The sequence below is a fragment of the Cygnus atratus genome, chromosome 20 (genome assembly GCF_013377495.2).
Source record: "Cygnus atratus isolate AKBS03 ecotype Queensland, Australia chromosome 20, CAtr_DNAZoo_HiC_assembly, whole genome shotgun sequence".
Lineage (NCBI taxonomy): Eukaryota > Metazoa > Chordata > Aves > Anseriformes > Anatidae > Cygnus > Cygnus atratus.
This window is the reverse complement of record NC_066381.1, coordinates 3,331,533-3,353,362: the sequence shown is the minus strand read 5'-3', so window position 1 is coordinate 3,353,362 and position 21,830 is coordinate 3,331,533. Positions and strand designations below refer to the sequence as shown.

General features: G+C 58.3%; 1 protein-coding gene across 5 annotated transcripts in view; it reads left to right on the top strand.

Annotated features, from left to right (window-relative positions):
• Positions 1-1,216: 1,216 nt before the first annotated feature.
• GTF2IRD1 (GTF2I repeat domain containing 1) overlaps positions 1,217-21,830 on the top strand; it is a 58,091-nt gene continuing 37,477 nt past the window's right edge. For 2 of the 5 annotated variants that reach the window (XM_035559085.2, XM_035559082.2), the window contains exons 1-3: positions 1,258-1,292; positions 19,258-19,386; positions 21,259-21,400. In XM_035559085.2, the coding sequence (XP_035414978.1) occupies positions 19,264-19,386; positions 21,259-21,400 (265 nt within the window). In that variant the 5' untranslated portion in view covers positions 1,258-1,292; positions 19,258-19,263. Of the gene's footprint in view, positions 1,293-19,257; positions 19,387-21,258; positions 21,401-21,830 lie in introns of all 5 variants that reach the window. The other 3 variants (XM_035559086.2, XM_035559084.2, XM_035559087.2) reach the window with 2 other exon arrangements.

The following is a 21,830-nucleotide window of genomic DNA, read 5'->3' as shown; positions in this document are numbered from 1 at the left end:
TTAGGTCCCAGGGACAGATGATGCCCCGAGCATCTTTGGGACCGCGACGCACGCAGGTCTGCCTGGCTCTGGCCACCAGCGGGACAAATTCTGTCCCAGGCATCCCCATCCCATCAAATTCTTCATTCTCATTGGGATTTTGTTGGGATCTGGGATGTTTGGGGGGATGCAGGGTGATGCACAGCCCCTCACAAGGGGTCGATGAGGGCAGTGGGTTTGCCAGGCCTGGTGCCACGGGGAGGGAGCCAGGGGTAAGGGGGCTGAACCCCCTTTTCCTGCTCCTTTGGAAACCCAAAGCGAGTGTTTTCTCCTACGGTGTCTTCTTCTCCTTTTGACCCCGGAGCAGTAATAAATCATCACTTATTTAATACAAAACGCAGCTAATGGAGCAGCTCCGTGATATGTGCTTCGAAGGGGTGGGGGGGGGGGTAGGGATGTCAGCGGCTTTAAAACTTCGCAAGTCAAACCGGTCTCACGCCCTTTTTAATCATTTTTGTTTTATTTATAATTTAATTTGCCTCTGCTCATCGGGCGGCGAGGACCTCGGGAAGGGGGCACTGCAGTTCCCTGCTGCCGAACCCAAACCCGCCCCGCTCCTCTTGCGGCCGGGCCAGCGGTTCTGGTGAGCGGAGCCGTGCCGTGCCGAGCCGTGCCGAGCCGTGCCGGCACCAACAGGTGGCGACAGGCACCCGGGGATCGGCCCCGCTGCCACCCGCGCCCTGCCCGCGGCTCCCCGCAGCGCTCTGCGGGCACGGCCGGTGCCGGGCCGGGCCGAGCCGAGCCGAGCCGAGCCGTGCCGAGCAGAGCCACCCACCGCGCCCCCGCCATCCCCAGCCCGGCGGGCGGCTCAGGCACGGCTCGGCACGGCACGGCTCGGCACGGCACGGCTCGGGTCCCCTCCCCCGGCCGGTCTGCGGGCTGGTTAATCCCGTATGTAAATGGCAGCCAATGGATGCTGCTGTTGCGCGGGGCTGGGATTAGCGGCGGGGCGAATGGCTGGCACTCTTACTGGGATTACAGAACAAAGAGCTCTCCGCGCCCGAGCAGGGCGCCCTGCCCGCCCCGGCCCGGCCCGGCCCCGGCCCGGCCCCGGCCCCGGCCCCGGCCCCGGCCTCGGCCCGGCCCGGCCCGGCCCGGCCCCGCCCGAGGGGAGGAGGCGGCGGGAGGCGGGCGGCGGGAGGCGGCTCTGCCCCGGCCCGGCCCCGGCCCCGGCCCCTGCCCCGGCTCGGCACGGCCCGGCCCGGCCCCGCCGCCCGCCCCCGCCCGGAGCCGCCCGGGGAGGCCGGAGCGCGGTGAGCGAAAGTTTGGGCCCTTCCCCGGCCGCCCCTCCCCTGAGGGGGGCTGGGGGGTGACGGGGATCGGGGGTGCGGGGGGTCGGGGATCGATTTTGGGGGGCGTCTGGGGAGGGCTGGGGGGGTGGAGGGGGTGGAAAGGCGGCGGGGGTGGGCTGGGGGAGCCCCGGCACCTGGGGACGGAGCTGGGGGACCAGCCCTGGGGAGAGAGCTGGGGACAGTTCTGGGGACAAACCCGGGACCCGACCTGGGGGACCCGACCTGGGGACAAACCTAAGGACCAGACCTGGGGACACACCTAGGGACCAACCCAGGGACCAGAGCTGGGGACCAGAGCTCCTCTGCGGGTCCCCGGGCCGTGCCGGGCTCTTGCCGTGCATGGGGATGGGGACAGGGATGGGGACAGCCACCGGTGCCATTGGGAGAAAGTTCCTCCCCGGGGAGCCGCTGCCCTTGTCCTTCCAGCGCGCGGGGCTGGTGGCGGTGGGTTGATCCGGGATAAGCCGCAAATCGGAGCGATCCCATTACTGCGTCGCGCTGGAGCGAGCCCCGGACCCGGCGGTGCGTTGCAGGTAATCCCGGGTGTTCGCGGCCGAGGGTCGCCCCACGAAGCCGGGGATGCTCGGGATCGGTCGCACCCTTGTTGAGCTCCGGATGGGTGGGGATGTCGGTGCGGAGCCTCTCGTGCTGGGAGCCCCCGCTGCGGGGTGGCTGCTCCCTGCGGTCCTGCAGAGGGGCTGCAGCCGGAGGAGGACCCCGCGATGTGAGCGCCGTCGGTTCGGCAGGGTCCCGGCTCCGTAGATCCTCACCGGAGGATCCATCACCCGTCCGAGCCGGGAGAATTTCGTGCTTCTGTGAAAACCACCGCAGCGCTCGATCCCTGAATGAGGAGGCGATGCGTGGGCTGCCCGTGTCCAGCTGGAGCTCTCCAGCTGCCGCGGGCATCGAAGCAGCTCGGTGTGTCCCACGGGTCCCACGCCGGAGCACAGAACGCTTGCATGCCTGTTTGTGCCACCGAGATACCGCGCCCGCTCCTGCACCTCTCCCTTCTTCCCTGCTGACGCTGCCTCAGTGGCCACCCGGGTCCCACTGGGTGCTGCGGCCCCAAGGGGACGCCCAGGAAGGTGCCAGACAGGACACGCACCCCTGGGGACGTGCTGCCCGCCCGTGCTGGCCCTCCTGGAGGGGTTTCGTGTGTCTGTGGGGTGCTGGCGCTGCAGCGGGGCTGGTACGCCTTCTGGGCTCATGCTGGCCTTCGGGAACCAGCATGGGAAAAGGGGACACCGGGAACGCTGGGCACTTCCCACACCCCCCAGTCTGTTTCTTGGGTGGGGGAGAAACCCCCCGATAAGGGGCATGGGGCTGTCCTGGGCAGGTCCGGGTGCCACCATGCATCTCTGCCCATGCATCGCCGCTTCGCTTCAAGCCTGGTGCTGCTCCCGGGTCTGATCCCGAAAGCAACTCCACATTTGTGCTTCTTCTCCCGCGCCGCTCGTGCCGGGGAGGAGAGGCGCGAAGGTCCCCAGCGCCTTTGGGTTTGCTAATGAGAAGCTGGAGAGGAGGGAAGGAACCTGCTCAGGGACGTATTTAGCAACTTGCCCTACAAGCCCGGCGTGAGGGACGCCTTGCCCTTGCTCGCTGTCCTGGCAGCCTGGCACGGGGAGGCAACTTGCAGGACCTCACACGGTCCAAGAAGGGCCCGTTTTTAGGCTGTTTCCATCTCCCAGCACCCAGAGGACAGGCTGGGCTGTCCTGCACCCGCACCTGCATGGACGGCGCCACCTCTCAATCGAGCAGTGCTCGGCTGAAACGAAGGGAAAAAAAAACCCAAACCCCAAAACCCCAGACCATAACAGTGGTTGGAGTGATCTCCTGCTGTTGGAGCTAATGGGGGATTCCCATCTGCTGTTCCCACAGGAAATAGCTGGGATTTTTTTAGGCAATTATCAATGCCCTGTACTTCCTCTGGGAATTTCATCGGCTGCACCCTGGCGGTCAGGCTCGGTGGAGGAATGCGGAGGGACGGCGACGGGGCCCGGGCTCGTTCCCTGCCAGCCGTGGTGCGGGCACGGGACTTGGTGCCAGCCGTCCCCGTGGCAGAGGATGCATTTGCTCCGTTTGCTGCTGGAGTATAGGTTGTAGCTGGTGGTGGTCACAGTGGTAGTGGTGGACATGGTGGTGGTGGTCGTCACAGATACTGAGGTGTGAGTGGCACCACCAGAAGCCTTTCCCTTGAGGAGAGGAAGGAGAGGACCTACTGGGAGCCTCTTCCCAGGATGGAGATGTCCACCAGGAGCTAAATTTTGTATTTTTAGAGTTTCTTTATTGGCAAGTTCCCAGCTGAAAGCTGTACGGAAGGGTCTCCTGGTATCTCCTGGATCTTCCCACCTGGAGGTTCATCAGAGCAGCAGGGCTTGAGGCAGAAAGCAGGACCATTTCTCAGGAGGTGAGCGGTTGTTGCAGACCAGGGCAAGGTTTCCCAGAGAAATTGCTCTGCCCAGGTGCAGCCTTTCACTTTCCACTGTGTGTTTTATTTCAATCTCTCGAGACATCATCTTTAAAAAGAGGTTAGGAGCCCTTGGTCTGGTCAGAAGCTGTGGGAGACTCCAGGCTGCGCAGTGGCTGTGATTCAAGCAGACCTTACAGATTGTGGGTTTGGGGTTTTTTGCTTATTGTTTTGGGCGAGGCTGCAGGTTTAATCCTTCCTTCTGCACCGCTTAACGTGACCCCATGGATCGAATTTGCTTTCAGCGGCGCTGGGAACCCTGCCTGGTCGAGGTCCCACCTCCCCACCGGCTGTGTCCGACCGGGAGCCACGGCCCCAGGCTGGGTCCCACCGGCTGCGTGCTGGGACTTGGCGGGGGGCTCTGGTCTGAGACAACCCCACGGAGGAGCTTTATCAGCTGGGGAGGTTCCGTGTTACATGCAGTGCAGGTGGGAAGACCTTTATAGGGTCTTGTGTTTCCAGAGCGGTCTTGGCTCACGATCTGCTGCCAATCGTCGCTTTTCAGACGCTTTGATGGTGATTTCCAGGGGGCTTACCTACAGCATCAGGAAGGCTTTCCCCATCGGGTAAATGTTATTAAGAAAAGCACTCAGTGCAAGAATTGCCTTCTTAAAAGCAGATTGCACCTCGGTGGGATTTACATTTGTATATCCAAACAGCTTCTGTTTGAATTTTCTGGCTTTTGTGGCTTTGTCTCTGCTCAGTGCTGTGATGGCTGTTTTAAGAAGAGAATTAACTTCAACTAGATGAATAGTAGACCGGCACAGACTATTGCTCTGCCTTTGCAAATTCACAGCAATCTAATCATCCTTTACCAGGACTTTCTTCCTCAAAGCTAATCTCCACCTTTCCCTTGAATTATGAGGTGCCTCCATCTTCATCTCCTCTAAACCTGCAATATCAGAGGGAGCAAACCCACGCGTGGAGGCTCAGAGCCTCTCGGGAGCTCCTCTACTGTTTGCTCCAGAAGCTTGAAAGGGACACAGATGGATGTCCCTTGCGCGGATGGTGTCCTGTGTGGGGTCTACAGGGGTTTGGTGCTCACCTGAGCCACCCCAGCAGCTAGGGCTGAGCATCAGGGATCTGAGATCTGCTCCTGGAGCCGGGGAAGCAGGGCAGCTGCAGGGGGTGGGAAGGTGCCCTGGAGCTTTGGTCGGTCTGAAGGTGACAGAGATGAAAATCCTGTGGGAAGGAGGCTTCATAACTTTTTTTTTTTTTAATATGTCTTGTACTTTCTCGCAGTCTGGTTGCTGCCAGGTGCTGCGCTTCCTGCTTAGCTGGGGGGGAGCATTGATGTTCCTGGAGAACAAACCTCCCCCCCCATGACGCACGTGAGGGATTTGCACACTTCCAGGAGAAAGGCAATGCCTGCCCCATAATAATCAGGAGCTTCATGGTGTAATTTGTGGGGGAGAAATCCCTTTAAATGAGACGAGGAGGTGTGCAGCCAGGTTGGGGCAGGGGATGCACCATGGGTTGTGTGGTTGAAAGATAAGTGGTTGAGGAGCCCTTGGCTTCCTCCTTCCCTGACAAAAAAAAAAATGGAAAAGCAGAGAAACCTCAGAGCTTTCCCTCTCTCAAATGATGACCAGAAGAATTTAGAGGTGGTTGTTTTGCCCTCGCGTGGAGGATCGCGCCCTTCGGTGTGCCCACCGCATCACAGGCCCGAGTCTAGGCCGCGCTCTGAACTGTGGCCATGGCTCTGCTCCCCCACACTGTGGAGCCTCGTGGTCAAAAGGCCGAATCACAAATCTTTTTTGGTGCCTGTGAGCTGCCCATGTTTTCCTGTTGCCTAAATCAGTGTGTAAATGTGAGCTCCGGAGTGGTGGGTTTTAGTCCTGCAGGCACTCGTCATTTCGCCTTGTTCTTTTCGGCACCGGGGCTGCTGAAGCCCAGGGGTTGGCTTCTGTCTCGCTCTTTATTGTTCAAGAAATACAGTAAAGCAGTCTCATTAGGTAAATATAACGATGTTACAACCCGCCATCTGCTGAAGCGCTGCGTGGAGTGGCAGCAGCTCCTCAGTGAGCTGCTGCTGGTGGGGCCGGAGAGATGTCACCTATTTGGGGCCGCGCACCTTGTGGTGGAAATGGGGTGGAGAAAGGGCTTTTCCTTATGGCTTCCTTCCCCTTCACCGGCCTGGGGACAGTTAAATCAGACTGTGACAACTGATTGCCATAGGAGCAGGATGGGCTTGTGGGGGGAGACTCCCTTGAGGGTCATCAGCGAGTCCCCCAAAAACCAGGTGTGCTGGTGCCGCCTTCCTGAGCCGGAGCCTCCGGTTTTACTGTAAGGAGACGTGCTCGTGCACCGGGACATCTCTGGGGGTGCGGGGCTCTGGGGGTGGGTGGGCACAGCCTGGTCTGCAGGGATGCCCCCGAGATGCCACCACATCTGTGGGAGCTGTGGACACGCAGCTCTGCTCTTCCCCCGCCGTCGTCCTTCCTCCCGTGGGGCGGCATCGCGGCCACTCAGGGCTGGGAGCAGCGACTGGGGTTTTGGGAGGGGGGGACACCCACACAGGCGCTGGAAGCCCTCCCGCAACCTCCGGAGGCGAAATATGTTAGGAACTCTGCTTGTTTAAAGAGCCTTTGGGGTTTGGGGCCTTAAATAAACATCCTGGTTGGGGTTGGGGTTGGGGATGGGGATGCTCAGCCCGCAGGAGGCCGGGGGGGCAGGGAGCTGTACGGGTGCCCGGAGCCTGCGTGCGCCTCCTGACAAGGTTATAAATTAGCGCCATTAGAAGAGGATCACCGAGAATAAATCGCTCTGCACCCTTTCGGGCCATTGCTGTGCTGTAATTTCATCTCGTCTTTCTGGGGACAAATGCCTAGAAAGCCCCTGGATGAAATTACAGCCACCCAGCCCGCGAGGGGGGCACTGCGCCCTGACTTCCAGCCGGGTGTTCTTGCCCCCATCTCACCAGGAAGATTCAGGCACCCCAAACAAAGCTCGGATGGAGGAGCTGAGCACGGTTTGCATTGAGAACCCCACAGGGGTGGGAACAAGGGATTAGCAGGGTGTTGCTGCAGGGGTTTGGGGCAGGTTTTGCCAGGTGCCCGGTGGCCACGCTGGCCCCGTGCCATCGCTCACCGTGCGGCAGTGTGCCCGACCCGAAACCCTGGCCAAACAACACTGCTAAAACCAAGCAGCCCGTGTGCTATTAATACGAATGTGTGGCTAGAGCAGGAGGCGGGCGACCTTTATCAAGACATTAAACATTTATTAAAACCATTAGGATTAGCATCAGGTTATATTTATTTATTTTCTTTCATTTTACAAAAACTGGAGCATGTGAGCCCCGTGAGATGGCCACACTGGTGCAGTGCATCCCCCGGCTCCGGATGGGTCCGGTGCCCAGCGCCGCTTTGCTGGAGCCAGGGGTGGAAAAGAGCGAAGGGCGGCGTTAGTTGGCTTTTTCCCACCTGCCCAAAGGTATTTATTTCCCTTATGATGGGACTGGCGAGCGGGGGATTATTCTGGGCTGTGGGCGAGCTCCCTGCATCCCTCCTCGGGTTTTCCCAAGCTGCTGCTCCGCAGATTACGCGCGCTCTTGAAAACGTCTTTGTTTTCCGATGTTTGCTATTGTAATTTATGTATGATGCTGCTGCTTGTTGAAAAACAAGGTCTTTATCTCCGTGGGAATTACACCTGCATAAATACAGCCCATCAATGGCTGCGTGCGCCAGGCACGCCGTGATAAAAGCCGGCTCCGGCGCCGCAGCAGCGCTGCAAAAGTTTCCCCCACTTCACCGCCGCTTTCCTCCGCTCCTCACACACCCCGGTGCTAGAATGCTCCTTGAAAGCGAGCTGCTGGTTTTGTGGGCGCGCCGCCCTTTCGTTTTCTTATTCCCCAGTTCTTCCTCCCCTAGCATCGTAGGTATTGCTTAGCATCGTAGGTATTGCTTCTGCTGTTGAGCATAAATATTTTTTTTGGTTCCCAGTTGATTTTTTGGGGGCGAAACGAGTGTTTTCGCGCTCGACGACCTCCCGGTGCGACGGAGCCGTCGGATGGAGCCGCGAGCACGAAGGGGCTTCTGTGGGCGGCTGCCGGCGCAGGACTATTTTTAACACAGCCGGGATTTTACCGCGTTGCCGCTGATGCACGGGAGCACGTAGGCATCCTTTCTCATTTTTAAACCCGATAATTAACGTTAACGCGCGGGCCGGCCCCGCTGGGGAGAGGCGCTGCCGACGATGCTCCGGGTTGCCGGGGCCGGCAGGCAGGTGGCCGCCGGAGCCCTTCGGAGGCGCGGGCGCTGCAGGACCAGACGAGCAGGAAGGGAAATCGCTGCCGTCGGGGATCCGGCCGCGGGCGTGGAGAGCGGTGGCGGGACACGCTCCCCGTCGGCACCACCGGACGGACGGACGGACGGCTGTCTGTCCCCAGCCTCCTTGCCCTGGCCAACCTTCCCCCAAAGTGGAACGGAGGTGGTTGAGTGCATGGTGGTGTCGCACAGGTGGGAGCCAAGACGTGGGTGCCAGCAGCTCCCTCCTCTTCCTCCTCCTCTTCCTCCCCACAATTATTCGGTCGCGGTCAGGTCAGGGGGTGCCAAGCCCCTGCACAGGCCCCACCTGGAACCTCACAGCGATGCCGGTGCAAAGCCTTGCAGCAAACGCAGCTCTTCTCCAACTGATGTGCTGCGGGCTTGTGAAGGGTTTTTCTTTCTTGTTTTTCTTTTTCTTCCTTTTTTTTTTTTCCCTGCGCTAACCCGCTTTTAGCCAGCGCTGTTACAAGGCGTTTAAGCCCAGAACGTTCCTTCTCGGTATTGATTTTGCTTTCTGCTTAAATCTCTCTTTATTGCCCTTGGTATTTTGAGGAGCTGGAAGGAGAGCGGGGAGAGCTGAGCTGCCGCTTCGAAGAATTTTGCCTTGCATGGGTGGAGGCTGAGGGAGAAATCCCTGGCGATGGCAGCTCCCCAGTCCTCTGCCTCCCGCTGTGGGGTGAGGGCTGGGACAAGCCCTGGAGGTGTCCCCGTCCCACGGCTCCGTGTCAGCCGGGGTGCATGGAGCAGGCTCCGAGGATGTGCGGGAAGGGCTCTGAAGCCTCAGGTGCCTGATGCCCAGGTAGCACCGGCACCCAGAGGAGCTGTGTCTCAGCTGGGTGAGCATCCCAGCAAATCCCGCAGCTCCTTGGGGTCTTACACAGGAGCTCAGCTCCTGTGTGGCGAGGCCGGGAGCTCGGGGCGGGCTTCGTGCCCTTGGTTCAGGGTGCGCTTCGGAGCCGTGAGCCCGGTGTGCTGCTTCTCCTGAGGAAGTCAGGAGGCGGGCAGGGGGTGCAAAATAAGGCCCAACAGCCCCATTCCCAGGGAGAAATGTTCTTGGGGTGGCCGGCTTGTGTTCGTTCCTAGGCTGTAGTTTGGACCAGCTTTGTCCCCGTGTTCCTCCCTGCGTGGTTGGTCGCGATGGAGAGCCCCGCTCTCAGGTCCCCCAAAGACCTTAACGTGCCAGTGTGATGATGGCACGCTGGGATTTTGCCACTAAGAAGCAAATAAACCTTCTAATGAGCTTTTTGGACTCCTCCTGGCTCGGGCTGGGCACGGGGCAGAGGGCAGGCGCTGGAGACGTTTCGGAGGGGGAGTTAATGGCAGCGCACAGCCCAACTACAGCCTCTTTAAATATTTACCTTCCCAGCACAAGGCTGCTCCGCGCTTCCCCGCCGCGCGCGGCAGGTCGAGGGCTCTCCAGCGCCCTGCTCCGGAGGCAGCTGCTCCGATTGCCTAATTGCTTGCCGCCCATTTAAGGGGAACCGATTAAGAAATTAATTCAGAGTCTTAGGCGGCGCAGAGCCCGATTTGAATGCTTTGATCGCCGCGGAGCAGGGACGGATGCGGGCGAAGGCGCTGCTCGCCATCCATCTGCGGCGGGAGGTAATTAAGGTACGGCTGGCGTTCGGGTGGTCACGGCTCCGGCGCGGGTTTATGCAGATGTGGTCGGGCTTGTTTATATGTAGGTTGTCCTTTTTTCTCTGGGTTTCACCCCAGAATAGCCCGGAGATACCCTCTGTCAGTGCAGGTGAGCCCAGAGCCCTGCTTGTAGAGAGGGATGCTGGGGACGGGGAAAATACTCTTATTTTTTATCGGTTTCTACAAGTTTTGTGGTGTGTGGGCACCAGGGGTTTGGGGTGGGGATCCATGCTTGGCGCTGGCCTGAATTTGGGTAACCGAGCCTCTCGGCACCGTTTCCTTGTCATCCCCACACCCACGGGGGGCTCTGAATCGGAGACGCTGCTTCGGTTTCCACTTCTCTGGGTGCTGGCAACCCGATTAAACCATCGCAGCGCTGCTTGGAAGGGAAATGTGCCATAAGGCAGGTTTGCTTTTTGCAGGATTAAAAGCAAATAAATATTTATACAGTATGCAAAGCAGGCTCGATAAGATATGCATATCAGTGAGAATTTGAGGCGGTTTAGTTTTGGGTACAAGATTAAGGGGTGTGCGTGTCGGTGCATTATGTAGTTTTAAAGGGACGTTTTCCTCCTGCTGCACAAAAATAAAAATAGGAAGAGCAAAGAGCGGTTTGCGCTTCTCGGTCCGCTCTGGTCTTGGGTTTCACGATCTCCGTGCATCCCCATATCTTTAACTGCAGGGATGGAAGAAAGCCAGGGAGAGAGGGCAGTGCAGGCTGCATTTCGTATGCAAATATCATGCTGGCCCCGTTCCTAATGTTCGCTGTGTTTACACGTAAATGCAAACAACTGTTGACTTAGTTTCAACAGATAATGTGTTTCATAACACAATGGAAATTAGAATTAATCTGGAATTTAGCAGGGGCTGTGTGTGTTTCCGCCAGAGCTGAGGCTCCATGGGGGCTCGGGACGGGGCTCAGGTGATGCTCAGCACCACCAGCCCGTGCTGGGCAAGGGGGGGGGATTTCATTTCCCCTTTCATCAGTTCTTGCAATTTTTTTTGTGGAGTCCCTCCTCGCTCCTCTTGATGGGGGGACCCGTCTGCCACTGATTCGCCGTGCTAAACCAGCCTGAAGGCGGTCCGGGCGCCGTGGGAAGGACGGGGGTTCCTCTGCAGGATGAGTGAGCTGAACCGGCTGGGAGTGCGCTCGGGGACAGCATCCCCCGAGGTGATACGGACATGGGGTAATGTGGGGACAGCTCCTCGTGGGGAGCGAGGTGCTTGTGGGAGAAACGCCAGCGTCCGCATCCGCCGCGTCCCCCAGGGCTGGGTGGTAGCGCCCAGGTCACCTTGTCCTGGTGGTGACTCCGCGTGGAAGCATCCAGGAGAGGCCCCGGCTGCGTTTTAGGGCCTCATCCTGGCCTCCTCCGGCCTGGGGCAGCCCTCGCTGGGCTCCCAGCTCTCTCCGAGGCTTCCTCGTAGCCCCGGGGAGGAGCAGCATTGCCCGGGAGCCGATCATTTGGGAGCAGCGTCATCGCCGTCTCAGGGCGTCTGCCTGTCCCCGTCCGTCTGTCTGCCCATCCCTAGTAATTTTTAGCCGACTGGCTGGCTCCCACCGGGCGCCGGCTGGAGGAATTGGGATGTGTGCTGGAGGAATTGGGATGTGCCATCAGCCACCGGCGGATCTCCGCGGGGACAGGTGGCACCGGTGGGGATGTCCCGGCCCGGAGGCGTGCGGTTTTGCGGCCGCCAGGGCCCCCGGGGATGCCCTGCCCGTGATGTTGGGGTGTAGGGGAGCCGGATGCGTCCCCGGCTGCTCCTGCTGCCCGCATGGGATGCGCAGGGTAATTGGATTCCTGCCCGGGCTGGGTGGGGGCCGCGGGCACCCGGGGCTGTTTGTGTCCCGGAGCCGGCAGTGACGCAGCACCCCGATAGCGCCAGGTAAGGGCAGGATCGCTGGTGTGGCGGTGGTTTTTGGGGCTGGGGAGGGAAGCGGGGCTCCCATCCCGATGCGCACGCTCAGCATCGCCCGCAGCTCCTCTGTCAGCTCCTCTGTGGGTCTTCCCCTTAAATAAGTGGAAAAAAGGACCGAGCAGGATTTAGGAGCAGTGTGCTCCCATGTGTCGGTGCTAACCCCCCAGCCTCCAAATTGCTTTTCCATGTCCTGTGTGTCGCTGACGGTTGCGTGTGGGGGCTGCGGGGCCCCGAGCGTCCTTTAATCCCCGCGGAAGGCCTATTTCTTTAGTTATTATTGAGCTTATTTATGCGGAGCGGAGCCAGGCACAGGGTGGCAAGCAGCACGTCCTGTAACAGGGGGAATACTCGCTACTGAAACAACAATAACCAGAGAGCTGAAATATCAGCGATAAAATTAAACCGTAATGAGATTAGGCAGTGGCTCTTCTACCCGAGCGCGCCTCGCGTGGAGATAATTACCCGGGAAGAGCAGCAAGCACGCTGCGGGCACGGCCGCGGGCTGGGATGGGGACAAGGGATGGGGACGGGCACCGGGGCTGCTCCTGGTAGAAAAGGGGAACGGGGCTGAGCCCCGAGGAGCTGGACGAGGTGCAGACCTCGCCAAATTCACCGCCCCAACGGGAAGGCTTCGGCTGCAATTTCGTGCGTCGCTGGCTTGAAGCAGCCCAGCTCGTGTCCGGGCGCAGGAGCCGCGGCGTTTTGTCACCGGCGGGTGGGATGGGGCAACAGAAAACGTGCTGGGGCTGGGACCTCGTCGGGAGGGATTCGGTTTTGGGGTTTCGTTTCTGCATCCCCAGGCACGGGGCATCACCTTCACCCGCACGCGGGATTTGCCTTTGATGAGGAGGAAAAAAGGAAGGGGAAAAAAAAATAAATCCATGTGGCTGTGTGATATAAAATCTGAGTTTAGATCTCAGTAACTGCATGGAAAACAACAGGCTTTTTATGTTGGCTCTCGGGGTAGGAGGAGAGCAGGCTAGAATAAAGATTTACAGTGTTTGGGAGATTAAAGGCCCTTGGTACATTGTTCAAATACCACGAGATTAGTTTCCAAGGAGACGGATACCAGTTGCCATAGGCACCGGGGGGCCAGGAATTAGGATTGCGATTTTTTATCCTGATCACGCAAACAGTAGCTGAACGCTGCTAAAACTCCGGCTTTAAATAACACGAGTGTTAGCTTACATACCAAGAAAGCAGAGTCTGGAAACTGGATCCCATCCTCTCCCCGCTCCCCATTGCCCTTGGCTTCTCGCAGGGCGCCTCAGCCGCAGCCGCCCTGTGCCGCGTTGGACCCAGGTTTAAAAATTCGGGTGCCGCGAAGCGGCGTGGGGCACAAGCCCCCCGTAACACCAGGTGTCCACCACCAAATGTTGGATTTTGGCCCCGTGTCGCTCCTGATGCAAAGCCCCATGCGTGATGTTGGGGGGACGATGCGCGGCACCGGTGTGCGCCTCCTCGCCTCCAGCCAGATTTCGGCTCCTGCTCACATCACCCCGACGTGCAACCCAAATCCCTGGTGCAACCCCAATCTTAGCCCTGACGGCTCCGGGGCTCCCGGGCCTGTCTCACCTTCCTAACGAGGCTTGCTCTCTTTTCGGGCCGCCCCGCAGGAACTATTCGTGGGCGGCAGCTGCAGCGGTGCAGCACCAGAGCGAGCTCCCGGTGCCCTCTCCTAATTTTAGCTGCTGCGGGCCACCCGCTTCTGGGAAATGCAACCCGAGCCCCGGCACCGCCGCAGCACCCATCCCTCGTGGCCCTGCAACCTGGGCACCCCGCTCTAGCATCGGGTGCTCCCCATCGCGGCGCTCGCAGCGTCCCTTCCCTGCCACGGCGGCGACGCTCCGATTAACGCTTTGGGTTTCCCCCCCTCCTCCTTTTTGTATTTTTTTTTTCCTCCTTCTTTAATAAATGAAGAGGCAGTTGCTCGAAGCTAGAGCTTCTGCGCCTGCCCGTCGGGAGGTTGCGGCGTGGAAACTTGGCTGCGTGGGGATGCTTGAAACGCGCGGCGGAGCTGGAGGGAGCGATCCTGCCTGGCTGCGGTGACATGGAGGCGTTATCGGGGGGGGCACCCCGACTTCCAGCCGCCGCTTTGCTCCCATCTCTCTCTTTGCCCTGTGCAGAAGCCCCACGATAATTTTCCTGTTCGTCGTGCGTCCGCCGAGATCGGGATTTAGAAAAGAAAGGTAGCGGAAGAATGAAACGCTCGGATTTTGATTTCCGTAGGAAAAAGCTAAATTCCTGCTGCGGAAACGTCTCCTGGCTGCTCACAGGAGCCTCGGGTTTGTTCTGCGCTTGTTTGCGGAGCGGGACGAAGCCGCACCGGGTGAGAGATTTGCCGTGGATTAGCCGGGGCAGCGGTGCTCCGGCTGCGGTGCCTGGGGATGTTTTCGGTTCTGTGCCGGCGCGTACGTGAGGAGCTTTTCCAGCAGGTGCCCTGATTTCTGTCGGTAAAGTAACGCAGGGGAGGAGGTGTCTCGTGGCCTGAAGCCGTTCCTCCCAGTATTATCCAGCTGGAAAGGGTTAAAGAAAACCAACAGACTGGTTTGGTTTGGGGGACCCCTCCCGGCCCAGGTGCAGGGGCTGCTGGCACTGTGGGGGTGCAGGTGCAAACCATGCGCGTGGTCAGGGTACCCCAGACTGTGCCCGGGGGCTGTCTGGCCCCCGATCACCTTCATTTTGGGACTTTTGCGAACAGGTGTAGCAAAAAAGGTCTGTGGATGTGGGGAGAGGTGTTTCAATGGGGTGGTGGTTATGGGGCAGTGGTTATGGGGCAGTGGTTGGACCAGGTTATGGGGCTGGGGGCATGCAAACCTGGCCTTGTTGTTCTCGCACTGGACACGTTGGCAGGGCTACGTGGGTACCCCAAAAATCAAAGCCCCCATGCCCTCAGGAGGGCTGCGCAGCAGCCTGGGGGTGAGATTAGAGATCTGGGGGCTTTTGGGAGCGTTTAGACATTTGAGAATGTTGATGGATGTTTTGTGACCGGCAGGTATGGTGGTTATTCGCTGGAGCTGGCATCGGCGCCGACCACGCGGCTCACCAACCGCCGGCGGGGCGGACTGTGCAGAATTAGGCGTAGGGGATTACATTTTAGCGGGTTATGGGATCGCCAGGGCGTGCGGAGCAGTTACTTCTCTGCTGGCAGGCCGCGCAGTTGGAGCCTTTTGTGAGCCCCTTCACGGTGCGAAGCAGTCGCTTGCCGGTGTGCGAGCAAGCTGCCCGTGCCGAGCAGACATCCCCATCGTGGTGACAAAGAGCGGGGCCGTGCCGCGGTGCTCCCATGCCCAGGGCAGCTCTGGTTGCATCGTCCGGCGTTGCTGCTGCTGCTGTTTGTTCCAGCACTCGGCAAAACCCCTCGCTGCAATTCAAGGCAATGCAAATCAAGCCAAGGTTCTCATCACCGCCAAAAGACCCCGAAGTCCCCAAAATGTGTTGGGGTAGATCAGTGCCGTCGGTCGGCGTCCCCTCCCCGCAGCCAGGTGCTGCCCTGGCTGCGGCTCCTGCCCCAAGCCCGTGGGGACATCGGGGACGCGTCGGAGCCGGGGCCGCGGGGACGGTCCCTGCGCCGGGAGGGCGGGTGCTGTCCCTGGGGGGCTGTGCCCAGCCAGTGCCATTAATTGTCCCTGCAGCTCCTATCGAGACTGCTCATGATGAATTTTAAAATGCGTTTAATGATAGCTGGGGCTAATTACTTAAATGTCCTCCAGGGCTGGTGTAATTTCTAAAAATCCCCTTAAATGCGCCTGCCCAGAGCAGAAGGCAATTACACCCCAGATCCCTGCCAGCTCATCGTTACACACACGGACGTGGCTCGTGGGCGCCACGTCCCCCCGGCCACCAGCGTTTCGGGTGAAACCTCCCGAGTGACTCAGGAGCCCCAGCACCATTTTCTGAAGTCCTTTTGACTACGTGCAGGCGAATTTCCCCCAGCAGTGCTCCAACGCCTGCCCCAGGCCGTCCCTCCTCTCCCCCGGAGGGGTGAACGCCCCGTGAGCCTATCTCAAGACCCACCCTGATATATTTCTTTGAATATTTATACTCAGTATGTTTTGATATATATACGCTTCATGCAGTAAAAATGGCCAGGGCTACATTTTTATAGACCTGCAGGAAAAAAATAAATAAATCACTCGATTTGTTTAAAGCTGGTATTGGTAGGGAACAGGACAAGAAGGCGATGCGGAAAGTCCTCGGTCCTGGGCACGCGGCTGTTCCCGTCCCGCAGCATCACAGGTCCCCTGCTCGGCACGGGGCTGAGCCAGGGATAATGCCCAAAAAAGAGGTTATTGCCTTTTTTTTTCTTCCTTCTGGCTGCGGGACTTGGCTTTTGATGCCGCCGTGCATCCGTTCCCTTTGCTTGGTCCTAACCGAACCTGTTTATAATTTGAAAGTTACAACAACGCCGTTTTGTGCTTGGAAATTTCCTTTCGGGGGGGGGCTGTTCCTGCTTTGTTTGCCTTATTTTGCTGTTTTGTTTGCTCGGAACGCTTTGGAAATGGTGACGCAGCGCGCCGGGCGGGCGGATGTTTATTTTCGGGAGGGATGCTGCGAGGCGGGCGCGGAGGCGATGCTCCGGCTTGGCGTGGGGATTTTGGGGACCAGGTCTGTCCCTGTCCCCAGGAGCAGGCAGAGGGGGCAGGATGGGGCTGGCTGGTGGTGGGGACGCAGCAGCACCTGCAGGAACAGCTCCTGGTCGGCAGCTGGGACTCGTCCTCGCGTCCTCGGCGCCCGGACCCCTTGCTTGGGGATTTCGCCGGGCCCCTGTCCCACCCGCAGCCAGCCCTAACTGGTGTAAGAATGGTTTACCCCAGTTTCCCTAAAGCTTAGTTTCCCTCTGAGTAGACAAACAACTTCAAGCTGTACATCTTAATTTGATTTGAATAAGCCTATCGCTTGCCATGAAGTCTTTTTTTTCCCTCCCGTTTATTCCCCTTCTCCCCTTCTAAATCCGCTGTCGCTGCTGTTTGTGACCATAAATGATTAAAAGATTTACAGGAATATTCCTCCCCGCCTGAGATGAAGACCCAGATGCATCAGTTGGGCCACATTTGTGCTTCCCCTTGGGGGGAGGCAGAGGGACGAGGGTGCTGCAGCTCGTGCTCACCGCGGGGCCGCCACCAGCCTCATCCTCTGCACCATCAGCTGCAACGACCTATCTCTAAGAGTAGCAGTATATAATAATAATTAGGGCACTCGTTGCTCAGGCAATGTGATCAAAATAAGGCTGTTGTCCACCAGCGCTCCCAGGAGGGTCAAGCAGCGAGCGGTGCTGCGTCCCCGGGCCGCGTCCCTTCCCGGCGGGGCCTCCGGGCGATGCGCAGTCCGAGCCCGGTATCCTGGCTGGGACATCGGTGGCATCCCTGCCCGCACGGATGTCGCAGCTCGCGGTGGCTTTGTGGCACCGAGCCGCTCGAGGGCTGCCTGAAGCCTGCAGGTGGCACGGCCCCTCGTCCCCCAGCCTGCAGGGCGGCGTGCTTTTCGGCTCCCCGCTGTGTTTTTGGCGAGCCTTTTGGGTCCCCTCCCCAACGTCGTCCCCAGGGACAAAACTCCGCCATCAGCTTCGCTCGGGCAGGCAGCGCTGTTAAGAAATGTCAGCTGCTTTTAAGAGGATTTTTCTGGGTCAGTGTTGGTGTGGTGCAGCAGAAGCGCTGGCACTCATCGCTCCGCCGGCCAAAAGCGCCCGCGTGGCCCCAGCGTGGCCCCGCTGTCCCCTGCCACTGTCCCTGCACGAGCAGCCGACCCAGGGCAGGTCTGGGACGCAATTTCTGCAGTTTGGTCGTTAGCATTTCCCTAACGAGGAGTTGTCCCTGCCCTCGTTAGCCTGTTTGGTGCCCTGCTGAGTGCGCTCGTCCCTCCCGGGCACCGGCAGAAATGCCCCCATGGAGACAAATGGGCCAAACCCCACTTTTCTCCCCCCAGTTTATCTGGCACAGATTTGCCTGCAGCTAATTCCTGCAGGTCGGATGCAGGCGTGAATCAGAGCAGGGCGGTGAACCGATTCGGTTCTCGCTTTGACTTTCAGCCCTGGTTTTAAGCACGGTTTAATCTCGGCCCAGGAGGCACCGGCACCGCGCACGGTGCTGCCGGGCGGCTGCGGTTTTTGTCTGCGCAGCAAATCGAGTTACGCGCAGGCAGCTTCATTCATATTCCTCGGCTCGCCCTGCCCGGCTCCTTCTAATCTCGCCTCATTAGAAATTCCCCGGCCCCTTTTATCTGCTCACAGCTTCAAGCACATGATTCACGGTCTGGTTTGAATGGCTCGCCGGCGTTCTCCTCTCCTTTTGCCATCCTTTATTTGCAGCTTTCAAGCCGGGCAGTGCCGTGTAGCGCTCTGCATCTCCCCTTCCCCACATTTTTGGGTGCTGCGGGCGCGATGCTGTACCTGGTGTGGGAGCAGACAGCTCGGTGCGGGGCGAGCCCCTGCCTCAGTTTCCCCTGCAGCGTCGGCATCGCCCTGGGTCGTGTCCCGTGGTTGGACCCGTGCGTGGAGACCTGGCGCTGTCACTGCACGTGGGGCTGGGTCCAGCTCAGAGCTGTGTGGGGACACCAGGTGTTGGTACTGTGGGATGGGATGTTCCCCGTGCTTATCTCCACCACCTCATCCCAAGTGGCTGGATGCTGTGGCATGGCTCGAGCCAGTTCAATTTTCCCTCTTTTTTCCCCGCTGTACACCGAGGGATGGAGCTCCTGGGGCTCAGCTCCTTTTTGGCTGCAGGGTCCCTGCTCCCACTGGCTTTGACCCCCAGGAACCCAAACCTTCTCCTGAGCGGCTGTTTGGGTGACACCCCATTGCCTTAAACCCCTTTGAGACCAAAAAAAAAAAAAAGGAAAAAAGAAAAAAAACTAACGAGACTTTTGCTTTCTCCCCCAAACCGAGCTTGTTGGTGATGACCGAGGTGAAGGCAGAGCACCCCGTGGCTTTGGTGCATCCTGAGGACACCTTTGGGTGCCAGACTGTCCCCTCGGCGTAGGGAGAGCCCCTGGGTATGGGGAGCGTGGGGTGGCTGGCACGGTGTCCTCATGGGGACATGTGTGTCACCCGCTCCCTATCCGCTCAGCATCCTCCCATTTGGCACAGCCACGACCCCCTTTGGTCAGGGTGTCCCTCGTGGTGGTGACATCTGCCCCGGGATGTGTCCCAGGGCTGGAGGTGACCCCGCTGGATCAGTCGGTCCCGGTGCTGCCGGGGCGCGTGGCGCTGGCGCCGGGGTTCAGTTACGGCTTGGCAGCGTGCGCGGTTATCTGCTTTTTCTGCTCCTGGCAGGGATGAGATGATTCGCACGTGGGTGTCTTCCGCATGCCTTTGATTTTCTGCTTCTCCTCTTGCTTCTACCCACCCGCGTGCGGGGTGGCTCCACCGGAGAGATGGGGCTGGGGGCGTGGGCTGCCCCAGCCCCATGCCGTGCCTCAGTTTCCCCTGGCATCGTGGTGGTGCCACATCCCTGTGCGTGTCCGTGGGGCAGGAGGGACCCAGGAGGAGCAGCAGCACTGACAGCAAGCTGAGTGCTTGCTCAAAACCCGTTTTTCTTTTTTTTTTTTTTGGCGACTTTCATCAGTTTTTTTGCCGTGAGGGGCACGCACCGTCAGCACTCCTGTCAGTAACACAATGCCTTTTTTTTTTTCCGGTTTTCAGGTGAATATGGCACTGGCAGGGAAGCCTCTAGACGTGACCCTCAGCAGCTCCAGGCCTGAGCAGTGGAACATGGTTTTCCCCCAGAAAGATGAAATCATCACCAGTTTAGTGTCTGCCTTAGACTCCATGGTAAGAGGCCGTGGGCACCAGCGCGCGGCGTCCCCATCCCCTCCCTCCCATGTTTGCCATTTCCACCTACTGAAGGCACCGCTGCAGCCCGAGCAGGGCTGACAGCCCTGGGGCTTTCAGGAGAGGGCAAGGAAGGAAAAACCTCCATCACGGGGCCGTCACGTTCCCCTCTGCTGCGGTAAAGCCCGTGGAGCTGCAAAACGCAGCACGCGCCCCGTCCTGACAGCCTTGCGGACGGGGATCAGCCCCAGCTCATCCCAGCTGCGCCTTGTTTCCCCATTAATATTTATGTCGGTGTCAGCTGAATGTAGGGGCTGGATTGTTGTTTTTTCTTTCTTGCTGTTTTACCGATGTTACCGTGAGCTTTTACACAACAGGAGAACAATGGCTTTTATCTGGGAGAACAAAGAAAATAACTTTCATATCTTTTGACGTAGAATTCCCGGTGGAAGCCTTGCATAAGTCAAGCATGCTTACATAAACAAGATAACTGTTGGGATTAATTCTCGTGGACCAGAGCTAATCTTATTTTTAACTGCGAGTGTGATCAGGAAGGGAAAGTGCATGTGTGGCAACAAATACCTAATAAAAAGCAGTGTGCTAAGTAGCCCTCCCCTTTAAAGCCCAGCAGTCAAGGTATTCACCTCGAGTGCATCTTCAGCTCTGTGCAGGTAGGCATTTTTCCCCCAGACAGCAATTTCCTTCTTTTTGACCACCATCACCACGTTAAAGAGCAGGTTCCCTGGAGCTGACGCACCCCACGTGGCTTTGATGATACCCGTGCGTGCCATCCTGTACAGCAAATCGTGGTGTCATAGTCGGGTGCCTAATGAATGCACGTTCCACAGCCTCCGAGCCTCACCTCCCGCTGTAGGTTTCATAGTTCCTTTTTGCACGTTGGGCTTTTCTGAGCAAAATACTTCAAGTTATGTTGGGTTCTTGAAAGGAGGCTTCTAAAACCCGTATATTTTGGTGATGTGATTAAATACTCCCTTCCTGAAGAAGCTGAGCAGGAGGTAAAATGGCAGATAGAGCCTGCTTTAAGCCCAAGTGAATCAAAATCACTGTAAAAACATGTGGGGGGACTGGGAGAAGGTGGTGGCTGTGGTGGAGTTTGGTCCATGGGTAGCTGCTTTCCTGCTCCATCCCTGCCTGCCCTCGACTCGCAGCATCCTCCAGCTCACTGGGTCATGCTTTGGGTCACCTGCACTCACTGCTTGCCATCGCTTAAGGATGGAAGTGGGAAAATTCCCGTTTAAATTCCGAGCCGTGGCTGGTGTCCTCATGGCGTTGGTGCTGTGGCTTTGGGGAAGGGACTCAGGCTGCGGGCACTGCATAACAATCGTAATGAAAAATAATAATAAAAATGCATATACACGTGTGTTATGTATAGCAGGAAACACACGTTACATAAAATGGATTAATGGAGGAAGTTCTTTTCCATCTCTTTAATGTTTTGCATAACTGTACAAGAAGAATCACTCGGCTAATCCAGACTTTGACCATATTAGTGTTCTGTAGCCGAAATAAGATTCCCGTGCTCCTTATTATGTTAGGGTTGGTGGAAAAATACAAGTTGTTGGGTTTGCTTTTTTACCAGGGATGTTTTCTTCTAAAGAAATACTATGAGATGGTTACTTTTAGGGGAGGAAAAGTAGAAGCGAAATGCTTTCAAACCAAACCAGCTGCTTTTTGCTGGTACCAGCAAAGCCACGTACCTTTATGGAGTCGTAAAGTTGCCAAAGTGTTTATAGAGTAGTGGGTGCCATAAAAACCATCATATTTGGACCAAAACAAGAATATCATTGATGATGGATGCGGGTAGCTGACGCGAGGCACCGCTCCGGCTCTGACCCGGCCGCGTCTCCGCAGTGCTCCGCGCTGTCCAAGCTGAACGCCGAGGTGGCCTGCATCGCCGTGCACGACGAGAGCGCCTTCGTGGTGGGCACCGAGAAGGGCAGAGTCTTCCTCAGCGCCAGGAAGGAGCTGCAGGCCGACTTCCAGAAGTTCTGCCGTGAGTATCCCGGGTGGGAAGGGGGAACGTGGCGGGGCGCGCTTAGCTGCGTGTGCGGGCGATGCGCTCGGGTTCCTTAATTGTGTGTTCAAGGACGCGCCGGTTGCAGGAGCTTGGTGCTCCGTTAGCTCAGGACCCCAAAATTGCACCAAGAGGCTGAGGCTGGGGGAATGGGGTGGATGGGAGCCTTTTTCAGGGATGGCACCTCATGCTCTGACTCCTTTCCAACGCATCCTTTGGTCAGTGAGGTCTGGGGCACGGCCATCTTGGGGAATTAGCAGAAATCGGTTCTTCCAGGGAACAGCCAGGAGCCAAGGGTTTTCTTCTGCTTTTGGAAAGACAGGAACAGATTTGGGGGACTGGGAGCGCTGTTTGTGGGGATGTTTACTTTTGGGGGGCCAACAGAAATGGAAGGACACCTTGAGTGTCC